The following is a 20,344-nucleotide window of genomic DNA, read 5'->3' as shown; positions in this document are numbered from 1 at the left end:
GATTCTGTGTCTCCCTCTCTCTGACCCTCCCCCGTTCATGCTCTGTCTCTGTCTCAAAAATAAATAAACGTTAAAAAAAAATTTTTTTTTTAAATAAAGTGCATACTCTAGAATACACATACAAAATATCCACTATTTGTAATATCCCCAAGTTAGAAACCCCCAGATGTCCAAACTAAAATGGGAAAATTATAATATATTCATATAATGGAATAAGCAAAGCATAGCTACATACAATTACATGGATGAATCTTATAAACATTTTTAGCAAAAGAAGTCTCAAAGTCTATAATTTGACTCATAAATTTCAAAAATGAACTAAATATTGTATTTAGGGATGTATATATGGGTGTAAAACTATAAAGAAATGAAGAGTAGGACTGGTGTTAAAGAACAGAGAAGGAGTGTGAAGGGGAGAATCATGTGGGAACTTCAGAGGTGTTAGAAATACTCTATTTCTTGACAGGGTAGTTACACTAGTGTTCACTTTATGATTTTAAAAGATGTGTGTATATACATACATACACATATGTCTCATGTACTTTCTGTATATTCCACAATAAGAAAATATACAAATGGCCAGTAAATATGAAAAGACATTCAACCTCATTAGTAATTAGGAAAACAAAAATTAAAACCACAGTGATCACCAATCATGATTTACCTAAAAGGTAAGACTGATAATACCCATTTTTTCTGAGGTTACAAAGAAATAGGCATTCTTATATGCTGTCAGTAGGAAAGTAAATCAATAAAGCCTTTTTGAAAAACAATGTGGCAATACAGACATCAATGTAAAATCCATATTATCTTGTGAATTATCAGTCTGAATTTCAAATACGCTAATGAAATATTAGCACATGTACTCAAAATATATGTACAAAGATGTGTACCATTCACTGCAGCACTTCTTGCAATAGTAAAAAAAAAAAAATGTCAGTAAGGGAGTATTTACTAAAAGTGTCTATAACCATACTATGGAATACTACGCAGCTATTAAAAATTATGATAAATCTCTATGAATTGGCATGGAAAGATCTCAAAGATATTAAGTGAACGACAGTCACAGAACAATACATACATAGCACAATACTGTTTTTAAAATATAAATATGTACATATATCTTTATATAGATGTATGAAAAACAGACTACAAATTTAGACTCTAACCTATTAGCAGTGATTACCTCTCAGGAAGCAAGTGGTAAAGGGAGAAGCGGGGTAAAGAGGGCACTTTCACATCTTACTCTATATAGTTGACCTACAAACAACTTGGGTTTGAACTGTGTGGTCTACTTATATTTCGTCAATGCAGTACTGTGTTATGATTTTCTTAACATTTTCTTTGCTCTAGCTTATTTTATTACAAGAATACAGTATTTAATACATATAAAATATGTGCTAATTGATCATGTTATCAGTAAGGCTTCTTTCTGGTCAACAGTAAGCTATTAGTAGTTAAGTTTTCAGGAGCCAAAAGTTATACACCCATTTCCCACTGCACAGGGGGCCGGTACCACTAGCCCCCAAGTTGTTCAAAGGTCAATTATATGCACAGATATTCTATGAATCTTTTGTAAGAACACATCCATGGGCTACTCGCGTATTTTTAACAGGTGGCAATAGTGAACAACTGTATTGTTATTTATTCCATTCCAATGAGAACTGAATACATTTGGAAATAACTTGCTTTCAAAGCTAAGTCTTTTGTTGCTGGAGGGCCTGAGAGTGCCTATTGTTGTGTTACAGACCTGTCAGCCATCAAGTAATGACTGTTGTGTAGGATACTAAGTGACTTGGTCTATCTCCAAGTTTGTCCCTTGAAAATATTTGCATACATTCTCCTATCCCGGCTTATCGGCAACAGCAATAATGTTTTCCCAAAGCACTTTGCTAAAGTAAATTCTGACGTACACATCAAATCACAAGCATAGCAAAGTGTAGACGTGGCTGTCAAGATGCATGTTTAGATCTAAATTAGTAATCACATCCTAGGTGAGTGACTTTTGAAATAAGTAGTTTGTATTTGGATTCATAAGGAAGAACCTAGACCCCACTAAAAATCCCAAGATACAGCTTCTCTTTATCGTCCTCCCTCCCCTCACTCCCAGAGCCCTTTCCAAATCAAATACTTTCTTATAGAAGTGGGAGAGAGGGATTCCTGATCATGAGTTCTTTGGAACTGGTAGTGAATCAAAATAAAAAGCACTATCAGAGTATTTATGAAGGAAAATCCAACTACATGCATACATTTTGGTGTGCATTTTATTTTTGATTGGAAACATGTCCATATGAAGGAAAATTGCCAAAGTATCTTTTAATCTTAAAAGCTAGGCCCTTGCCTTGCTGTGTCAGAGGAAAGCAAAACTAAGCCAGTAATGCTGGAGACATCCCTATTTCCGTATGCCCACTGACAGGAGAGGAGCTGTCTAGGAAATGCCTTTTGATTGATGAACAGAGGAGAATCTATACACATATTAAATACAAATGGAAACACATCAGCACACACGAGTCATCAGCCTGGTCCTCTGGCATCTACTAGCATGCATCTTCCAAGGATCTCTTATTCAATGGTGTAAGCACTTGGCCTCATTATGCCTCCTTATCAGCAAATACCTTTTTATTCCAGAATGGAAAACGAGCTGGGAATTAAATACATCCAATATTGATGCTTTATTTCTATAAGTCACCAATAAGAGAATGAATTTAATTTTAATACATTTATTTTTGTGTGACTCTTAATAAAACACTTTCAAAACATTCTGTACATTTCAAGCCACTTAGAACCGCATTACATTCTATAAACGTGATTTGTTGGGATGAGGTGCCAAGATGTCTCTGTACAAAGATGTACAATATGTACAGTCACTATAAGTGCAAGCTGTGCAAAGCAGTCTAGAACACTAATTCATGCCAAGGCTTAGAAAACATTTCAACACTTAAGACTAAAGCTTGAAACTGCGTTGTCGCTTTTTCCTGGGCAAATGATTACTTTATAAACAAATATATGTATATGTCATATAGAAAGAATAGTTTGACTCCTCAGCTCAGTCAGCACCATGCAGCTGACTGGATACATTACAGGGCTGCTCTTCGAGGCCCCTCTCTCCAGGGCAACCGTTTTGCCACACTCAGTGGTTGTCTCATCACTGAGCGGCCGCCGCCACTGCCTTTGACTGAACCGCAGCAACACTAGGAGCTTTAAATTTGGGGAGATAAAGGCCAAACTTGTTTTCAATGCCAGCAAAAGTGGCTGTGGCCAGTCTGTATCCACCGATGTGATCAGGATTGGCAGGAGGAAGGTCTGCGATGCGTGACTTAGGTGTCGGTTCTGAGCCAGAGGGCTTGCTGTTGATAGGAAAAGCTAATGGTTAGTGCGCTCAAGACTGATGAGGATGGCACATGAGGATGGGAGAACACTTTCAGCCTCACCCATGTGCCACAAAGAGGAGTGCTCGTCCGAACAGTTCCTGGTCATCTATGCTACGTTTGTTATGATTTATAGCTGCTTGGAAAGCAACACATTCACATTTTTTTTTGGTGGTCTCAATTTATAAATAGGTCCACAGAAAAAAGATCAGAAGCAAATACACTTAAATATTAACACTCTCTGGGAAACAGGACCATGGGTGACTTTCTCTTTTACACTTTTTCATTTTCCAAATTTTCTGTACTAAGCATAAATTAGTCATAAAAAGTTTATATTTTTCTTTTATTCTGACATAGTTTAAAAAGCTAACTTTTGGGGTGCCTGGGTGGCTCAATTGGTTGAGCGTTTGACTTCGGCTCAGGTCATGATCTCACAGTCTGTGAGTTCGAGCCCCACGTCGGGCTCCGTGCTGACAGCTAGGAGCCTGAAGCCTGCTTCAGATTCTGTGTCTCCCTCTCTCTCTCTATGCCCCTCCCCTGCCCACACTCTGTTTCTCTGTGTCTCTCAAAAAAATAATAAAAAAAAAAATTTAAAAAGCTAACTTTTTAAATAGTAAACTCATGAAGTATTACTAAATTTAAAGAGAAATAGAATTCTTACTTTTACACAATCTGAAAGCATAGAAGAGCCTGGAATTGTGAGACTACTATTCTTACTTCCTTTGTTTAAGTCCCTCTACTTCTTGGTTCAACAGCTAATTTCCTATTTGGCCTTTGAGCAAGAAAGGGGGTCAAAGGTTTATGAGGTTAGGACCCAGATATGGGATTTGATCATCTGCTAAAAAGCTGATAAGTACTTGCTCGGGTACAACCTTCCCCCCTCAGCAGATTCAACAAGTAGTTCCTTTTCTTCTCAGAACAGACTTCAAGTGGCCCAATTTCTGACCTAGATCTCACCAGTGATTATGTCCATGGGCATAACCTCTCTTTTTTTCCTGTTTGTTAGCTCTAAGAACACCTATACCTATCTAGTCATAAATTATGGTGAATAATGAAGTCTTGGAAGTATGAAAGGGCTTGATGGAGCCTTTGAAACAAAGTTCATTAAAGTGTTACTAACACAAATTTACATTACTTCTGGTTAAAAGACCATATAATAAATTCAAAGAATAAGGACCTAGATCCATGAAGCTCAGTATTTGCTTATACTAAAAAAGATAATTTATTCACATAACATTTTAATTTGCTGCTTGCCTTCACTTTCCCCAAGTAACTGCTTAATACTGTGTATGATGTCCCCCTACCAAGGTCTCACTCCCCTGATACTGAAGCTTCTCAAGCCCACTGTTTGTTTTATTTATTTATTTTTTTACATAGGCTTCGTGCCCAGTGTGCAGTCCCACGCAGGGGTTGAACTCACAACCCTGAGATCAAGACCTGAGCTGAGATCAAGAGTTGGATGCTTAGCCAACTGAACCACCCAGGCACCCCAAGCCCACTGTTTGTTTTAAATGCACTGGTCCTGTAGGATTCTCTGTCCTCCTAGTTTCTAATAGTTTCAAAAATGCCTTTGTAGGCCATAAGCCTACTTTGATTTTGGTGCTTTCTTTTACAAGGAGTTGAATAGCTGCACTTACAGGCCTCCAAAATCAATGTAAAACCACCGCTGGAGAAGTTCATAGGTGACCAAGGTAACACCAAACTGGGGAGAAGATCGAAACACTCGAGCTGAAAAAGATGGGAGTGGGGATACTTAACATGGCTGTGGCAAAGCCGACCAGTGAGTAATGGGAGCAGGTCCCTAACACCAGACAGCCATTCTGTACGGCCCTAGTCCCTACCTGCAGTCCCCTTCCAAAATGCTGAGGGCCCCTCTTCCCGGAGTATCTTCCTGAAACAGTCAATGACACCACTGTATGTCGTCTGGCCAGCACGGGCAGCCACTTGCAATCTTGTCTTGATGACATCAGCGGGGGTCACCAGAGAAGCAGCAGGCACACCTTTCAGGAGAAAGGCACATGTAAGTCATCCAAAGTACCTTATAAAGAACAGACATACTGCTAACATCTAACAATACAATTAGCAACTTTAACTGCTCTAACTCAAACTTTCTTAAATAGATGCCTGGGCACTCATGGGAAAAAGGACACATAAGCCTACTAGCTGCTTCAGTGTGGAACAGAATTCTTTTTTCTTTATGAATTAGGATAATCACTCTACACTGCATGATCCCAAAGAACTGTGACAGGAAAAAATGCAGCAATATTACGAGGATGATTCCCAAGTATTCCTCTTTAGGTTTCAATTATTTTACCGCCTTTTTTTGGTAGATAAGACACAAGTATTTATGTATGTAGTAAGAAATGAGGACACTGTCCATTTAATGAGATGTTAAATGTACCTGACAACAAACCAGTGGTTTTTGCTGATTCTTGTCATCTTACTGTGCAAGGTGACTGTCAGTACTCATATCCACTCACCTGTCTGAGGGGCTAACTCAAGAGTTGACTGGGACTCCTTTCAGACATGCTTACATGACAGAAGTCATTACAATTGGAGCAGAGGCAGCCAGGCAACCAGTTAAGGAACAATATGAGAACCGATCATCAAAAGGCCTTATTATCTATCCCCCGTGCGTGAGCTCCCTGGGGTCATGCTGAGATTGATCAGCAGCGGGACACCCAAAATGGATTTCACAACCACGTCTTTCACATAAAACAAAGCAGGGAATAAAGGAGGAAGATAACCTTCCTCAGGGGGAAGATATTCAAATGGCCTGAATATCACTGAATCATCACCAGGCAGGTGGAGCTAGTGGACTTTGTGGGAGTCTGTTACAGGATGATGCGAATACCCCCCCTTCCACATGGTCCTGCACTGTATTCAGATGAAACAAGGAAAATTGCCTGTCTTTGGAATGTTCTGAATTCTAAATGTTCTCAGGCCCTGCCAGCAAGGCTTTACTGGAAAAAAAATGAGGAAAAATCATCTTCCATTATGAAAACTTGACATCGAGTATCTGTGGGCAAAAAGTTGGTGCTGACAGTTCCATGGAAATGTTTCCTTGGTTCCATCAACTGTTGGCAAAATGCCTGTCCACGATTAGACTGTTCTTTGGCTGGTTTTTTGCTGCTGACTGGAAAGCACAGGCCAAAGTCTGGAGGGAAAATTTCCTGGCCCCATTTAAAACTGGGAGCCTTTGGTGAGTACCCAAAAGAGGCTGGATGAGCACTCAGTGCCAAGACAGAGCAGATAGTTTTTCTGGCTTTCAAATGTGCAGTTGACTGAAATAGCAAAGGCCAGAGGACACGGGATTTGGTAGACCCCAAGTAAGGACTCAGAGCTCCCTGGAGAGTTTTTTAACCATCACAAGTCATTCCCTGTCATCGTGGGCGAGGACAAGAACATGGTCCATCCCAACACCCTTAGAACCCCACCATACGCACCCCACACTTCAGGAAGTGCTCAGGCTGTTCTGCTGTATAGCCAGGGCACCAGAGGAGAACGAACCCAGTGAGAGCTATACAGCACCATGAGTCCAGGCAGTTAGACCTACACCAGCATCTGGGGACTCCGTTTGGGTTTGTGTACACCCTTCATGTTTCTATCTGTGACCAGCAGTAATGGAGAGCAAACACATGCCTTTTCCTTCCTCTGTCATTTCTGAGTGCCGGTGCAGCCAAGGACACGTGGTCCTCCCCTACTATCCCCAGTCAGCTCCTTCAAGAGGAAGGCTAGGCCTGTGCGATCAAAAGAAAACATCTTAGTACCTTCCTGCATGTGTTAGGCTCCTCTTTCAGATGGAATTTCTTTTGTGTCTAATTTGGGATCTTAGACCAGATGAAGATTTTCATTTATCCCACTGACATTTTTTGAGCTCCTATTATTACCATGCTGGCCACGAAGGAATAGTAAGGATAAAGAGAATAAAACTCCTCCCTGCAAAAAGCTCCCAGCCTAGTACAGAAGATAAAACTTACGCAAACAAGTATTATTAAAGAAAGTGTTAAAGGACAGAGAAGAGATGCCCATTTGAGTATGGGGTAGTTTGCTGGGGAAGTACTGCTTTACTTTGATCTCATTAGAATGACGGTAGAAGGAACATCGACAATATCGTGAGGAAAGCTCAAGTTCTAAGGCAAATCATGGGGACTCCAACATGCAGAAATAGCAAGTGAGGCAGGCTAGACCTGGGCATCACATAAGATACAATGAAGCAACTGATTTGATGAAGAATTTTTCCACCTTAATGCTTAGCTTGGCTACACCCAAGGTTTCAGGGGCATGGGAGGCGCACATTAATGATGAAAGCCCAATTTAGATGGGCAGATCTAATTTGGCTCTGAGTTGCTAAGCTGCATTATGCTGTTTATCCACAGTATGCAAATGTAATTAACTCTCATCAGAATTAGAGCACATCCCACAAAGGAAAAAAAGTGATCATATTTAAACTAAGTCAGATACAAACAATAACCCTTCCAGAAATAAAGGCAGACGGTACACAGAGATTCTGTACTTCTTAAAGAGAATGGGGGAAGGGTTCTTTGGTTTAAAAAAGAAAATTCTAGTTACCTGCCATGGCTCCAGCTGCAAGGAGATTTATACCTCCCACGTGTCCATTTTCATCAGCCAGAAGTAGTTTACAATGAGCATAAACAGGAAAATAAATTGCAGAGAAGGGAATGTCTCGGAGGAAACACGCTTTGGCACCCTGTCACAAGTGAGGAAATAGTGCAAAACAGTTATGTAGACAGGGCCATGAATGCCCATAAGGGATCCAGGGTGACAAGTATTAGGTATTCCCTCAAACAGCATGGGGACTGATGTGGAATAGAAATGGGGGGCGGGGGGGGGGGGCGAGAGGAGCATAGACAAATATACATGGCTCAAAGTTTGAGAAAGGCTTGTGGACTCGAGTCCTAGAGTTCATTAAGTGGGTAAGGATGTTATCCTGATAACTAAGAATTTTCTGGCATTTCCAATACAGATTCAGATTTTTTAATGTTTATTTATTTTTGAGAGAGAGAGAGAGAGAGAGAGAGAGAGAGAGAGAGAGAGAGAGAGAGAAAGAAAGCACAAGCAGGGGAGGGGAAGAGACAGAGGGAGGCACAGAATCTGAAGCAGGCTCCAGGCTCCGAGCCGTCAGCACAGAGCCCAACGCAGGGCTCAAACCCATGAGCCGTGAGATCATGACCTGAGCCAAAGTTGGACGCTCAACCAAGCCACCTAGGCACCCCCAGATTCAGATTCTAAGGTTAAAAAAATTTAATTCTCAAACTTCCAGGCTGCTTGTTCCGTGTGGCTTTGGTGGATGCAATGGGGAAGGACATGAGTGGCAACAGACTTGGAAATTCACCAATTCAATCTACACAGCTTAGAACCCATGAAGTACCAGTTAAGAAGCTACAGACAATGGCAGTGGAAAAGAAAGGTGACTATTCTACAAAAGGGGAAAAAAGAAACCACCAATCTTCCCTCCTCGGCCCCTATGTCCTGAACAGCAGAGGAGGGGCGGGGGTGGGGAACTAGGATAAATTATTTTAGTGGAAGTTTCCACGGGAGTAGAAAGCTCACAATAAATGCCTCCCTCAGCTTGGTTAGTAGCCCATGCTATTCTACTGCCCAGGGCTTTATCTAGCCAGGCAAATACACTGTCTTTGGCACTTGTTTCCCTAATGGTTCTGTTTTCAAAAGACAAACTCAAACATTAAAAAAAAAAAAAAAAAAAAAAAAAAAAAAATTCCAAGAACTCTCTGAAGAATGATACAGACAGAAACAGTATCAATAAATTTAGCTCTCAAAGGTAATTCCAAAAAAAGGATGGAAATTGCGGGTGGAGGGGAGGGAATGTATACAGAACTCTCCCAAGATTCAAGCATCATTGGTTTACTGGTCTCCCAAGAGCCCTGTACCTGTGTGAATCTAATCTAGAGAAATTCTGATTTCTAATTTGCAGCTCCAGAAGCCAATTTACACATTTCTACAGCAACAGATCTATAAATAAATCAGATGCTGTGGAAACACAGTTGTCTAATAGCAGCTAAATTTACGTATTCCCCTCTTATACCAGGCAAAAGAATGGAAAGAAATACTCTTCCTTGTTTAAGAAAAATAATAGCTTCTGCTCCATTACATCTGATCTGTAATGATGGGAGTAAGTATACCTGCAGGGAAGGAATCTGTTGACTGGCATTCTGCTAAAGTACAGTACACTCTGTTTTTTTTTTTTTGTTTTTTTTTTGAATGGAATTCATTATTGACAAATCCTACCACTTAACTTCTTAAGACCTGAATTCTACCAAACTCTACTACTGTTTCACTGTGGTCAAATTATTAAGACAAACAGAAGCTCCTACTGGGAAGATAACAATAGAGATAACTCAGACTCAAAATAAACACAAGACTATTTTGAAGTCCTAAACCAGCCCAAAGAGAACACCAAAGAAACTTTTCCCAAACCTGTGGTCAAATAAAAGGCTGTGAGCCTAAAGCCAGCAGGTCTGCAGTGCTGGCCTCCCTGCTGGCAGCCTCATAAAAGCCTGAAGATGACAACAGGAGAGTGTGTTTGTATATCCCACTGCCTCTAATAGAAGTGTCCTGATTTTTTCTTTTTGTCTGATTTTGTACTCAAGGGACTACCCTGCTGGACAAAATTACTTTTCCAGTTTGGAGGGAGAAGCCTGGTTTCCACATTCTTTCACGGTTCTATTGAGTACATTATAAGCTGTCTACTGAGATAACCCAAGGGAATCTACCCACCTTATACAGACCAAAAAGTCCCAGGTCCCGGAGAACATTCAGGGCACTGACCCTGGGTCCTGTGGTGATTTCTCCAGCTACCTGTAGGCGAATCTTTACTATCTCCAATGGATTAGTAAAGATGACTTGAGAGCCGCCAGCCTGTAGGCAAGGGAGGAGAGACAGAAGCAGATTTCCAAATCAGAGACCGACTGACAGTATAACCAAGAAAAACCCAGAAAAGCCTCTACATGGTACCACTTTACTCTTCCCTCTTTACAGGAGACTGAGAGTCCCACGCTTCGGCCAATAATGGAGGGGCCCACGGGGATGGTCCCAAATTCAAGTCAATCTATGTCTGGGTTTGTTTCTATCTGAAATGTCAGGAGTATTTCTCAGACCAGTTTTTCCAGAGTCAACTCAGCACCCAAAATGGCAAAACTAATAAACTCATTTGGAAAACAAAAGTGAAGCCAGATGAGGCAGTGGGGAGTTCCCCAATGAAAGGGAAAGTGATGGTAGAAGACTGGTTGGTATCTTTTGTAAGCTGGAGGTAAAATTTGGATCTATGGTTGTTTTTTTTCTTTTCTTAGCAGTCATTCTTTTTCGCTCAGCCACCCATTTCCACTGCCTTGGATTGTAAAGCAATTAACACAACTTCGCCCCCACAGACGTGCCTTAAGTCAGAGGGGAAAAGGTCTCCCATGGTTCAAATTCTAAAATATATTATCCTGAGCAAAACTCTGGAGACAGATACACAGCTAAAAGGAGAGAATGTAGAAAGACACTTTCAGTATTAAGACAAAACCAGAAAAACTCTGCTAGGAAGTGGAACCTCTAGTTACCACGAGTACAAAACTGGCAAATCAAAGCCACACTCCACAATGGTGGTGAGTGACAGGGATTTGAATTTGGATAATGAGGGTGTATTTGCATCTGAAATCTGTTAACTAGTAGAGGAGAAAAAAAAGAAGAATGTTTAACAAAACTGCTACCAACTTTTTTTTTTTTTTTTAGTTTTTGTAAGAAAGTAAAAAACGTATATGGGTGTGTGTATGTGTATGGATACATAAAAATACATTTGTTAAAACATAAATAAATATATACATCTCCATGAAGTGAAAAAATCTCATTTGCACATCTTCATCTGAACTGTAGCTGTTTATATTACATGATCATAACCATATTCATATAGTCATAATTATATTCTATAATCATAACTTCACTGCAACAGCAAGTCACATGTGAATCAGGAAACAGTAAAGGCCTCACTGGGGCACTATAGTTCCACAGGTATAGAAATATTGCAAACAATACCCATAAAACCCAACACTCTACCTTCACCCCCATCCCTGTTCATTTATCTAAAACCCACAGTCCTTCCAGTCCTACTTTCACGGGGCAGCAAGTCGCAGCCATTCTGCTAACTGGCCGGAGCTGGAAACCCCTCAACTACGCCTGCTCCAATCCTGACCCCTCACTCCCATCCATGACATCCACGACTGCCAACACTGAGGCGAGATTCCTTTCCACTTCGTGGGCAGTTTACTGTCCTGGATCCCCCAGGGCCCTAATCCCCTTTTTGTCCACCAAGCACAGGGGGCAAGCAATTTGCTGTCTCTCTCTGGGTCTCCTGCAGCTCCCAAGTCGACAATCCAGACCACTGGCACACAAGTCCCCAAATGATACGTGACCCAATTTTACATGTTGATTTGCCTGTGTTTCCCTCTCTTTTAATCTGTTGCACTGCAGGCAGAAGGAAGCATTTCAATGTTTCAATCTAAGCAAACAATACTTTCAAAAGGATTTCTGGGTAAAAAATTATGTTAAAATGATAATCCAAGTAATTGCTCCTGCAGCTAGTATTAAAGACCAAACGAATTGAAAAAGTTTACTACTTCCCTGAAATCTCTTGTTTAAATAATGGTTGCAAAGACCATCTTTGGGAAAATGCACCTTACGTTCTCAACTAAAGCAGAATTAAACAAATAATAACAGAAACACAAATTTTGATTATAACCCCCAAACCAGATGATGTCACCACCAGATGATGTCAAACCTTGGGTGATCCTCACATTAAATATGGACATCATGTTTAAATAAATACAAAGTTCTTCCATGTTTTTAATCATTAGTAAATTAAAACATCCCACAGAGCAAGAGTATTCCAACCAGCAGTCTCCCAGCCCACACTTCCTCCTCCCCGGCTTGCCACACCCTTCTGGAAATAACTGCCAGTTTACTGAGATTTGCACTCCTTTAACATCTCTTCACATTTCTTTCTCAGTGTACATGTAACGTGTAACACATTAACTGTTGTGTGCTTTGAAGATCTGTTACCCAGAATGCATACTGAGTCCTGACAATGCACTGGACATAATGACAAAACTAAACTGATTTGGATTTATACATACATCTGACAAGCGAGCATTAAACAACAAAGCAATGACACTATAGCAAGGCACATATCTATGAGTTTCATTCACACCTACATACTCTACTATATTTGAAGGAGGAAAACATCTAGCAATTGCACAAGTCTGTATATGCGGTAAAACTTATACTTTTGTATTTTATTATATTTATTTATATTCTATGATATTTATTAAAATTTACTTACATTTTATGATAGACCCAGGAATATGTAGGCAAATACTATCCAGAAACATTGAATAATTTAAAAAATAATAAAAATGATTATTTAAGTTGTCTAAAACTTTGGATATTTCGTAACAATTAAAGGGAAACACACATGGCAAATATGTGCTGTCCTTTTCCGAACTCTGAGATTGACCTAAACTGGGAACATGAGATGGGGGGATAAAACCTGCAGTTAATTCAACTGCTCTAGTAAGAAATCTAGTGACCCAGAACAAAGATTATGTTTTACCACATTTTTTAAAAAATTTTTGAAGTTTGTTTATTTAGAGAGAGACAGAGACAGTGCGAATCGGGGAGTGGCAGAGAGGGAGAAAGAATCCAAAGCAGGCTCCATCCTGCCAGAGCAGAGCCCGATGTAGGGCTTGAACCTATGAAACTGTGAAATCATGATCTGAGCCAAAACCAAGAGCTGGACACTCATCGACTGAGCCACCCAGGTGCCCCAGGTTTTATCACATTCTTAATTGTTTCCACTCTGAAACACAAATATAGGAAAATATCATTTCTATTTTAAGGCTCTACTGATTTTAAGTAATATTATTACATTAAAAACAGCTTTTCACAAGGAAGAAACCCTGGTTATAATAAATATAATCATTGAATATGCTGAATTTCAGAAGTGTTAAATTGTGAAATAAAAATATGATAACTTTACAATAGAATAAAAAGTATATTTTTACAAATATGTCCATATGTTTTGCTTTTTACAAATATGCAAATGTTTGCTACTTTAAAGAGCAATAAATTAAACAAAAGAATGTAAATGCCCAAGTAAGGAAAGAGTTAAGTGGAAACAATTATATGCTCTTGATCAGGTAATAAGATCATAATAAAATCATGCCAACGTAAACAAAACATAAAATATAGGTATCCACTGATGACCAATATGTCAAAATTAACCTAAGTTCATCAAAATTAGAATGGCTTAGAGATGAAAATATTGGTTGCCTCCTGGAAAGAGAAATGTATATCTGAAAGCATATCCTATTGTACCTTTTAAATTCTGAATCATGAAATGTATTAACTGCTCAAAAACAAAAAATAGAAAAAAATAATGAGAAACAGAACTGGTCTTAGAAACAATGACTTCTTTTATAGACTATGTCCTCTCTCACACATTCTTCCCCAGAATAAATTTGGTAATTTATATACGTTGAATGCATTTTAAAAACTAGTTAGCACTAGTTATCTGTGGATCCAAAACTTTAAACAGGCTTATCCATCTATTTAGGTATGAACATCAAACAATGTAACCAAATATAGATAGTGATCTGAAATAACAGACACCAAGATATATAAAATTTCAAATTAAATTATGATGATACACAGCTATGCAGTCTTAAGTGGACACGGTCTCATCTGAGATCCTGCTGCTCCTTGTACTGATGCTTCCATTAGATAACACCATTCCATACAATACCTTTGAGGAACTTGTTTCACTCATCAAATCATCAAAATTAACTTTTAAACTTCTACTTGCTAAATTTCCCTCTTCCAATTTGTTGCCTATTTTTATAGAGAGAAGCAAGCATTGATATTAAAACTGTTTTAGAAGCTTTCACTTTTCAGTACTAAGTTGTTTCTTTGTTCTAGAATTGAATTACAAATGACACAAAAGAGAACAACTCCCATTTTGAATGAAGGTTATCTATATATAACAGAAAGAGAAAGAATGTAAACACTTCCATTCAATCTTGTGTCACATAAATTTTTTCTTAATGAGAAAATAAACCAACTAAAGTGGACAGCAAAAGTCAGGAAAAAAGGATGGAAAACTGAGATGTCACCAAGCCTCTGATGTGCCCGAGGCCAAGGGGCTGCACGCAGGATCAGGCCTGCTCAACCTCCTGCCCTCACAATCCTGCCCCAGGGGCAGAGTCCACAAATAGGCAGGAGGACCTGGCCCTGCTCGTGCCAAGTCTCCTGTTTACTTTCTTCTTTGATCTGTTTCTCCTGTAGTTTGGAAATATTTCCCTCTAACCACAATCTGAACAATTCATTATAAAGTCTTTCCTTACAGATATTGATGAAAATCTAATTTCAGTTTAAGGCCACACCAGGAACTTGAGCAGATGTACAAACTATGTGCATTTAAAATAGCCAAACAAATAAAAGTCACAGAATTAACTGTCACCAGGACTGACTCCAGAAGTATAGGAACAGACAGTGACTCTGTCTCAGATACCATCAACCAAACATTCTTACATATTTTATAAAGCAATGGGAAATATTAATGGTTCTTTCTAAAATAGCCTAGGGCCATGATAACTTAAAAGGACTAAAGTACAATTTGCTCATTGTTGAGTCACTAATATATGTGAGGGTGTTAAGACATGAATAGATAAAACTACACATACCTCTAACGAGAGTAAAGGAAGAGTCAGAATCTGTGTATCTATCGTGAGCCCCTCTGACATAAATATATATGGACTTTGAACCTGTACACATATGTATGTGTTCACATAAATACGCAAGCATCAAGTTGGGAACACACTGATTGGGGGGATGGGAGGTGGAGAGACTGCTCCCAAACAACTCTTTAGAGATGTGCAAACTCAGCTTGTTGAGTATAATGAGCTGGCTAGCTACAAATCTTGGCCCTAGGGTCAGTAGATGCTCCAACTAACAAATGGACCTCTTGCTGCACCTACAGTGTGTGCATGCATAGACTGAAGGGAGGAAGCATGGAAGAGTGGAAAGATTCTAGGTTTGTTGACCTATAGTGTCATTGACTTTGTAACCCTGGATAGGTCATACCCTTCCCATTCCTTGGTTTCCTATATGACAATAGGGATCCCAACAACAGCCCAATATACCTCACAGAGCTCTTGTGCACTAATGTGAGAGCACTGTAGACTGAAAGCAAGATATCAAGGGAAGGGACATGTTGTTCAGGAGGTATGTTCACACAGGGCTAAGAATATCTGCAACACATTAAGATTACACTAGCCTTCTGCTGAACAAAAAATACACCCTGAGTTGTATGACTTCTACCCATTCAGAAGTATACACTCCCTGAAAGAGTTAATGTGATCAGGCAGGTAAGTGCTCTGGTTAGAGTTTAAACATAAAAACAGGTACTTAGCAGAGAGATGTTTAAAAACTACATATAGGTTAGTCTATTTAGACTGTTAAACCTTCTGCGTTTTTGACTTGGAAAGACATTAATTTTTTTCCCATTTAAGTTTACAGATATGTCTAAGAAACTCTACGTAACCTTTTCTTTGAAAAAACAACCATAGAGTGGGCAGGTCAACATGATAGTATGAGAAAACCCAGAACACACCAAATCTACAACTACATATGGAACAATTCTCTCCAAAAAAGACCTAAAAACTAGCTCAACAGCTCCTCCACAACAGATAAAAAGGCCACATGGAGATAGGTATAATAGGCAGAGATGCAGTATTGCCAAAAACCCCACCCATTCTAGAGTGAAATCACAAATACAGAGTGTATCCTTGACAAGCAACAGGTTCGAGCCCATATCAGGTACCCCAACCCTTGGGACCTGTACTAGACAGACAAGTTCCCAAAATGCCTGACTATTTTTTTTTTAATTTTTTTTCAATGTTTATTCATTTTTGAGAGAGAGAGAGAGCATGAGGAGGGGAGGAAGGGGGAGAGAGAGAGAGAAGACAGACAGACAGACAGACAGACACAGAATCCGAAGCAGGCTCCAGGCTCTGAGCTGTCAGCACAGAGCCCGACATGGAGCTCGAACCCATGAACCACGAGATCATGACCTGAGCCGAAGTCGGATGCCCAACTAACTGAGCCACCCAAGTGCCCCCCAAAATGTCTGACTTTAAAAACCAGTGAGGCTCACTTCCAGGAGACCCAAGGGCTGAAGGAAACGGAGACTCCCCTTTTCAAGGGCTTGTGCACATACTCACTCACCCTGGGACCCAGTGTAAAAGAAACAGCTTAAAGGGCACCTAGACATACATGAAAGAAATCCATAGGCTAGACATAAAGTATCTGCTGGAAGGACAAGGGTCTGTTGGAATCCTCTCTGGGGACAGGTTGTGCACTCTCCTGCCTTGCTAGTGCTGGCACTGGTAGGCATCAGTCTTGCATTCTTCCTCTCCTTGCTAGCATCACTTGCCCTGACCCTGCACTATTCTGCAGCTTTGCCCTGCCTAAACCCAGTGGGCAGCCTTACCCCAGGCCTGCCCTCTTCTGTAGCCCTGGTCCTGCTAAACCTGGCAAGTGAGCTTGCCCTGGCCCTGCCCTCTCCTGTGGCCCTGCCAAAGCAAGTGGGTATAAGCAGTCTGCACAGGGGATGCCCCTTGACAAGCATCTGGCTGTAGTGGTCAGGGGGCCTGCATTTCTGGGGTCCACAGGACTAAAACAATTGGAGAGACAGTTCCTGACAGACTACCACCCCCAGGGTACACAGACAGCAGATAGAAACACATCCCCAGTCTTCCTATGAGCACTTCTTCAAGACTGGGAGAGATGGCTGTTTTGCTCATGATAGAGAAACAAACAGAGTCAAACAAATGGAGGAAATACAGGAATATGTCCTAAATGAAATAATAAGATAAAATTCCAGGAAAAAAATATCTAATGAAAGAAACAATGAAATGGAGAGAAGTCACTTACCTGATAAAATGTTCAAAGTAATGATCATAAATATGCTCACGAATCTTGATAGAATAGATGAAGAAACTTCAATAAAGAGACTGATAATGTAAAAAAGTACAAAAAAGAAGTTACAGAGCTGAAAAACACAATAACTGAACTGAAAAATAAACTAGATGGATTCAAGAGCAGACCAGATGAAGCAGAAAAAAAGGATAAGTGACCAGGAAGACAGGGCAGAACTCAACCAAACAGGGCAGCAAAAGGAAAAAAGTGAAGATAGCTTAAGGGACTCATAGCACAACATCAAGCAGAACAAAATTCTCCTAGAAGGAGAAAAGAGAGAGAAAGAGACATAACTTATTTGAAGAAATAATGGCTGACCACTTTCCTAACCAGGGGAGGGAAACAGACACCCAGATCTAGGAAGCCCAGAAAGTTCCAAATAAGATGAAGCCAAAGAGATTCAAAGCAAGAGACATTATAATTAAAGTCTCAGAAGTTAAAGAGATAATCGTAAAAGCAGCAACAGAAAAAGAACCTGTTATATAGAAGGGAACTCCATGAGACTATTAGCAGATTTTTCAACAGAAACTTTGCAGGCCATAAGGGAATGACAAAGATATATTCAGTGCTGAAAGCAAAATTTCCCAACCAAGAATACTCTAGCTAGCAAGATTATCATTCAGAATTGAAGGAGAGGTAAAGTTTTCCAGACAAGCAAAAACTAAAGGAGCTCATCACTGCTAAACTAGCCTAAAAATAAATGTTAATGGGACTTCTTTAAGCTGAAAAGAAAGGGTACTGGTTGGGTAACAAAGTAACATATGAAAGTAAATACTGTACCAGTAAAGGTAAATGTACAGCAAAGGTAGTAGACTAATGACTTATAAAGCTAGCATGAAGGTTAAAAGATAAAAGCAGTAAAAATAACTACAACAATTCACAGAATAAGAAGATATAAAATGTGACATCAAAAACATAAAATTGGAGGTGAGCGTAGTAAAAATGTAGAATTTTAGAATGCATTCAAACATAACTTGTTATCAACATAAAATAGACTAGTATAGGAGTGCCTGGGTGGTTCAGTCAGTTAAGTCCAACTTCGGCTCAGGTCATGATCTCATGGTTCACAAGTTCGAGCCCCACATTGGGCTCTGTGCTGACAGCTCAGAGCCCGGAGCCTGCTTCAGATTCTGTGTCTCCCTCTGTCTCTGCCCTTCACCCACTCACACTGTCTGTCTGTCTGTCTGTCTGTCTCTCTCTCTCTCTCTCTCTCTCTTAAAAATAAATAAACATTAAAAAATTTTAAAAAATAGACTAGTATACATACAGGCTGATATAGGTGAGCCTCGTAATCACAAAGCAAAAACCTATAGTAGATACACAAAAGATAATGAAAATGAAATCTAAACATAACACTAAAGGCACCAAACCACAAGAAGAGAGAACAAGAAGAACAGAAGGTCACTACAAAACTGCCAGAAAACAATTAACAAAATGTCAATAAGCACACACCTACTTGTAATTACTTTAAACATAAATGGACTAAATTCTTCAACTGAAAGACATAAAGAAGCTGAATGGATAAAAAAACAAGACCCATCTATATGCTGCTTACCAGAGATTCATCTCAAATGTAAGGACACACACAGACTGAAAATGAAAGGACAGAAAAAGATGTTTCATGCAAATGGAAACCAAAAGAAAGCCAGAGTGGCTATACTTATCAGACAAAACAAACTTTAAAACACTGTTAATCAAGCAAAGATAGGCATTATATTATGATAAAAGAGTCAATACAGCAAGAATATATAACATTTGTAAATATTTATGCACTCAACATAGAAGCACCTAAATATATAAAGGAAATATTAACAGACCCAAAGGGAAAAATCAACAGCAATACAATAATAGTAGGAGACTCTAATACCCCACTTACATTAATGGATAGATCACCTCAACAGAAAATAAAAATGGAAAAATCAGCCTTGAAGGATACATTAGACCAGATACATACATACATATATATATATAAACTATATATATATATATATAAACTATATATATAAACTATATATATATATATATATAAACTATATATATAAACTATATATATATAAACTATATATAAACTATAGATATAGATATAGATATATAGATATATAGATATATAGATATATAAAAACACATACATAGAACATTCCACAAAGAAGCAGCAGAACATACATTCTTCTCAAGTGCACACAGAACATTCCCTAGGAGAGATCACAAGTTAGGCCACAAAACAAGTCTCAGTAAATTTAAGAAGACTGATATCCTATCAAGCATTTTTTCAGACCACAACAATACAAAACTGGAAATCAATCACAAAAAAATAAAAAAGGAAAAATCACAAAGATGTGAAGAAGTAATAACTTGCTACTGAATAACCAATGGGTCAACAAAGAAATCTAAGTAAAAATTTTAAAAATCCCTTGATACAAATGAAAATGAAAATATAACACACCAAAATCTGTGGAATGTAGCAAAAGCAGATATAAGAAGTTCAGAGTGATACAGACCTGCCTCAAAAAACAAGAATAATCTCAAATAAACAATCTAACATTACACCTAAAGGAACTAGGAACAAATGAAGCCCAAAGTTAGAAGAAGAAAGGAAATAATAAATATTAAGGCAGAAATAAATAAGATTAAAAAGAAACTAGAAAAGATCAATGAAACTATGAGCTGGTTCTTTGAAAAGATAAACAAAACTGATAAACCTTTAGCTACATTAATTAAAAAAAAAAAAGGCTTCCCAAATAAATAAAAATAGAAATAAAAGACAGGAAGTTACATGAACAGGTACATGCACCCGATCTTTATAGCAGTACTATCAATAATAACCAAGGTATGGAAAGAGCCCAAATGCCTATCGAACGATGAATGGATAAAAAAGATGTGGCATATATATGCAATGGAATATTACTTGGTGATCAAAAAGAATG

At 39.0% G+C, this 20,344-nt stretch overlaps 1 protein-coding gene across 5 annotated transcripts in view; it reads right to left on the bottom strand.

Moving 5' to 3' along the window:
* Positions 1-2,246: 2,246 nt before the first annotated feature.
* SLC25A12 (solute carrier family 25 member 12) overlaps positions 2,247-20,344 on the bottom strand; it is a 206,594-nt gene continuing 188,496 nt past the window's right edge. For all 5 annotated transcript variants that reach the window (XM_019459542.2, XM_019459557.2, XM_019459549.1 and 2 more), the window contains 5 exons: positions 10,128-10,268; positions 7,941-8,079; positions 5,210-5,368; positions 5,006-5,096; positions 2,247-3,347 (listed from right to left, as the gene is read on the bottom strand). In XM_019459542.2, the coding sequence (XP_019315087.2) occupies positions 3,146-3,347; positions 5,006-5,096; positions 5,210-5,368; positions 7,941-8,079; positions 10,128-10,268 (732 nt within the window). In that variant the 3' untranslated portion in view covers positions 2,247-3,145. The remainder of the gene's footprint in view (positions 3,348-5,005; positions 5,097-5,209; positions 5,369-7,940; positions 8,080-10,127; positions 10,269-20,344) is intronic.

This window comes from Panthera pardus, unplaced genomic scaffold (assembly GCF_024362965.1).
Source record: "Panthera pardus isolate Hobbes unplaced genomic scaffold, ASM2436296v1 HiC_scaffold_10, whole genome shotgun sequence".
NCBI classification, from domain to species: Eukaryota; Metazoa; Chordata; class Mammalia; order Carnivora; family Felidae; genus Panthera; species Panthera pardus.
The sequence above is the reverse complement of the archived record's forward strand: the minus strand, read 5'-3'. Positions and strand labels throughout refer to the sequence as shown.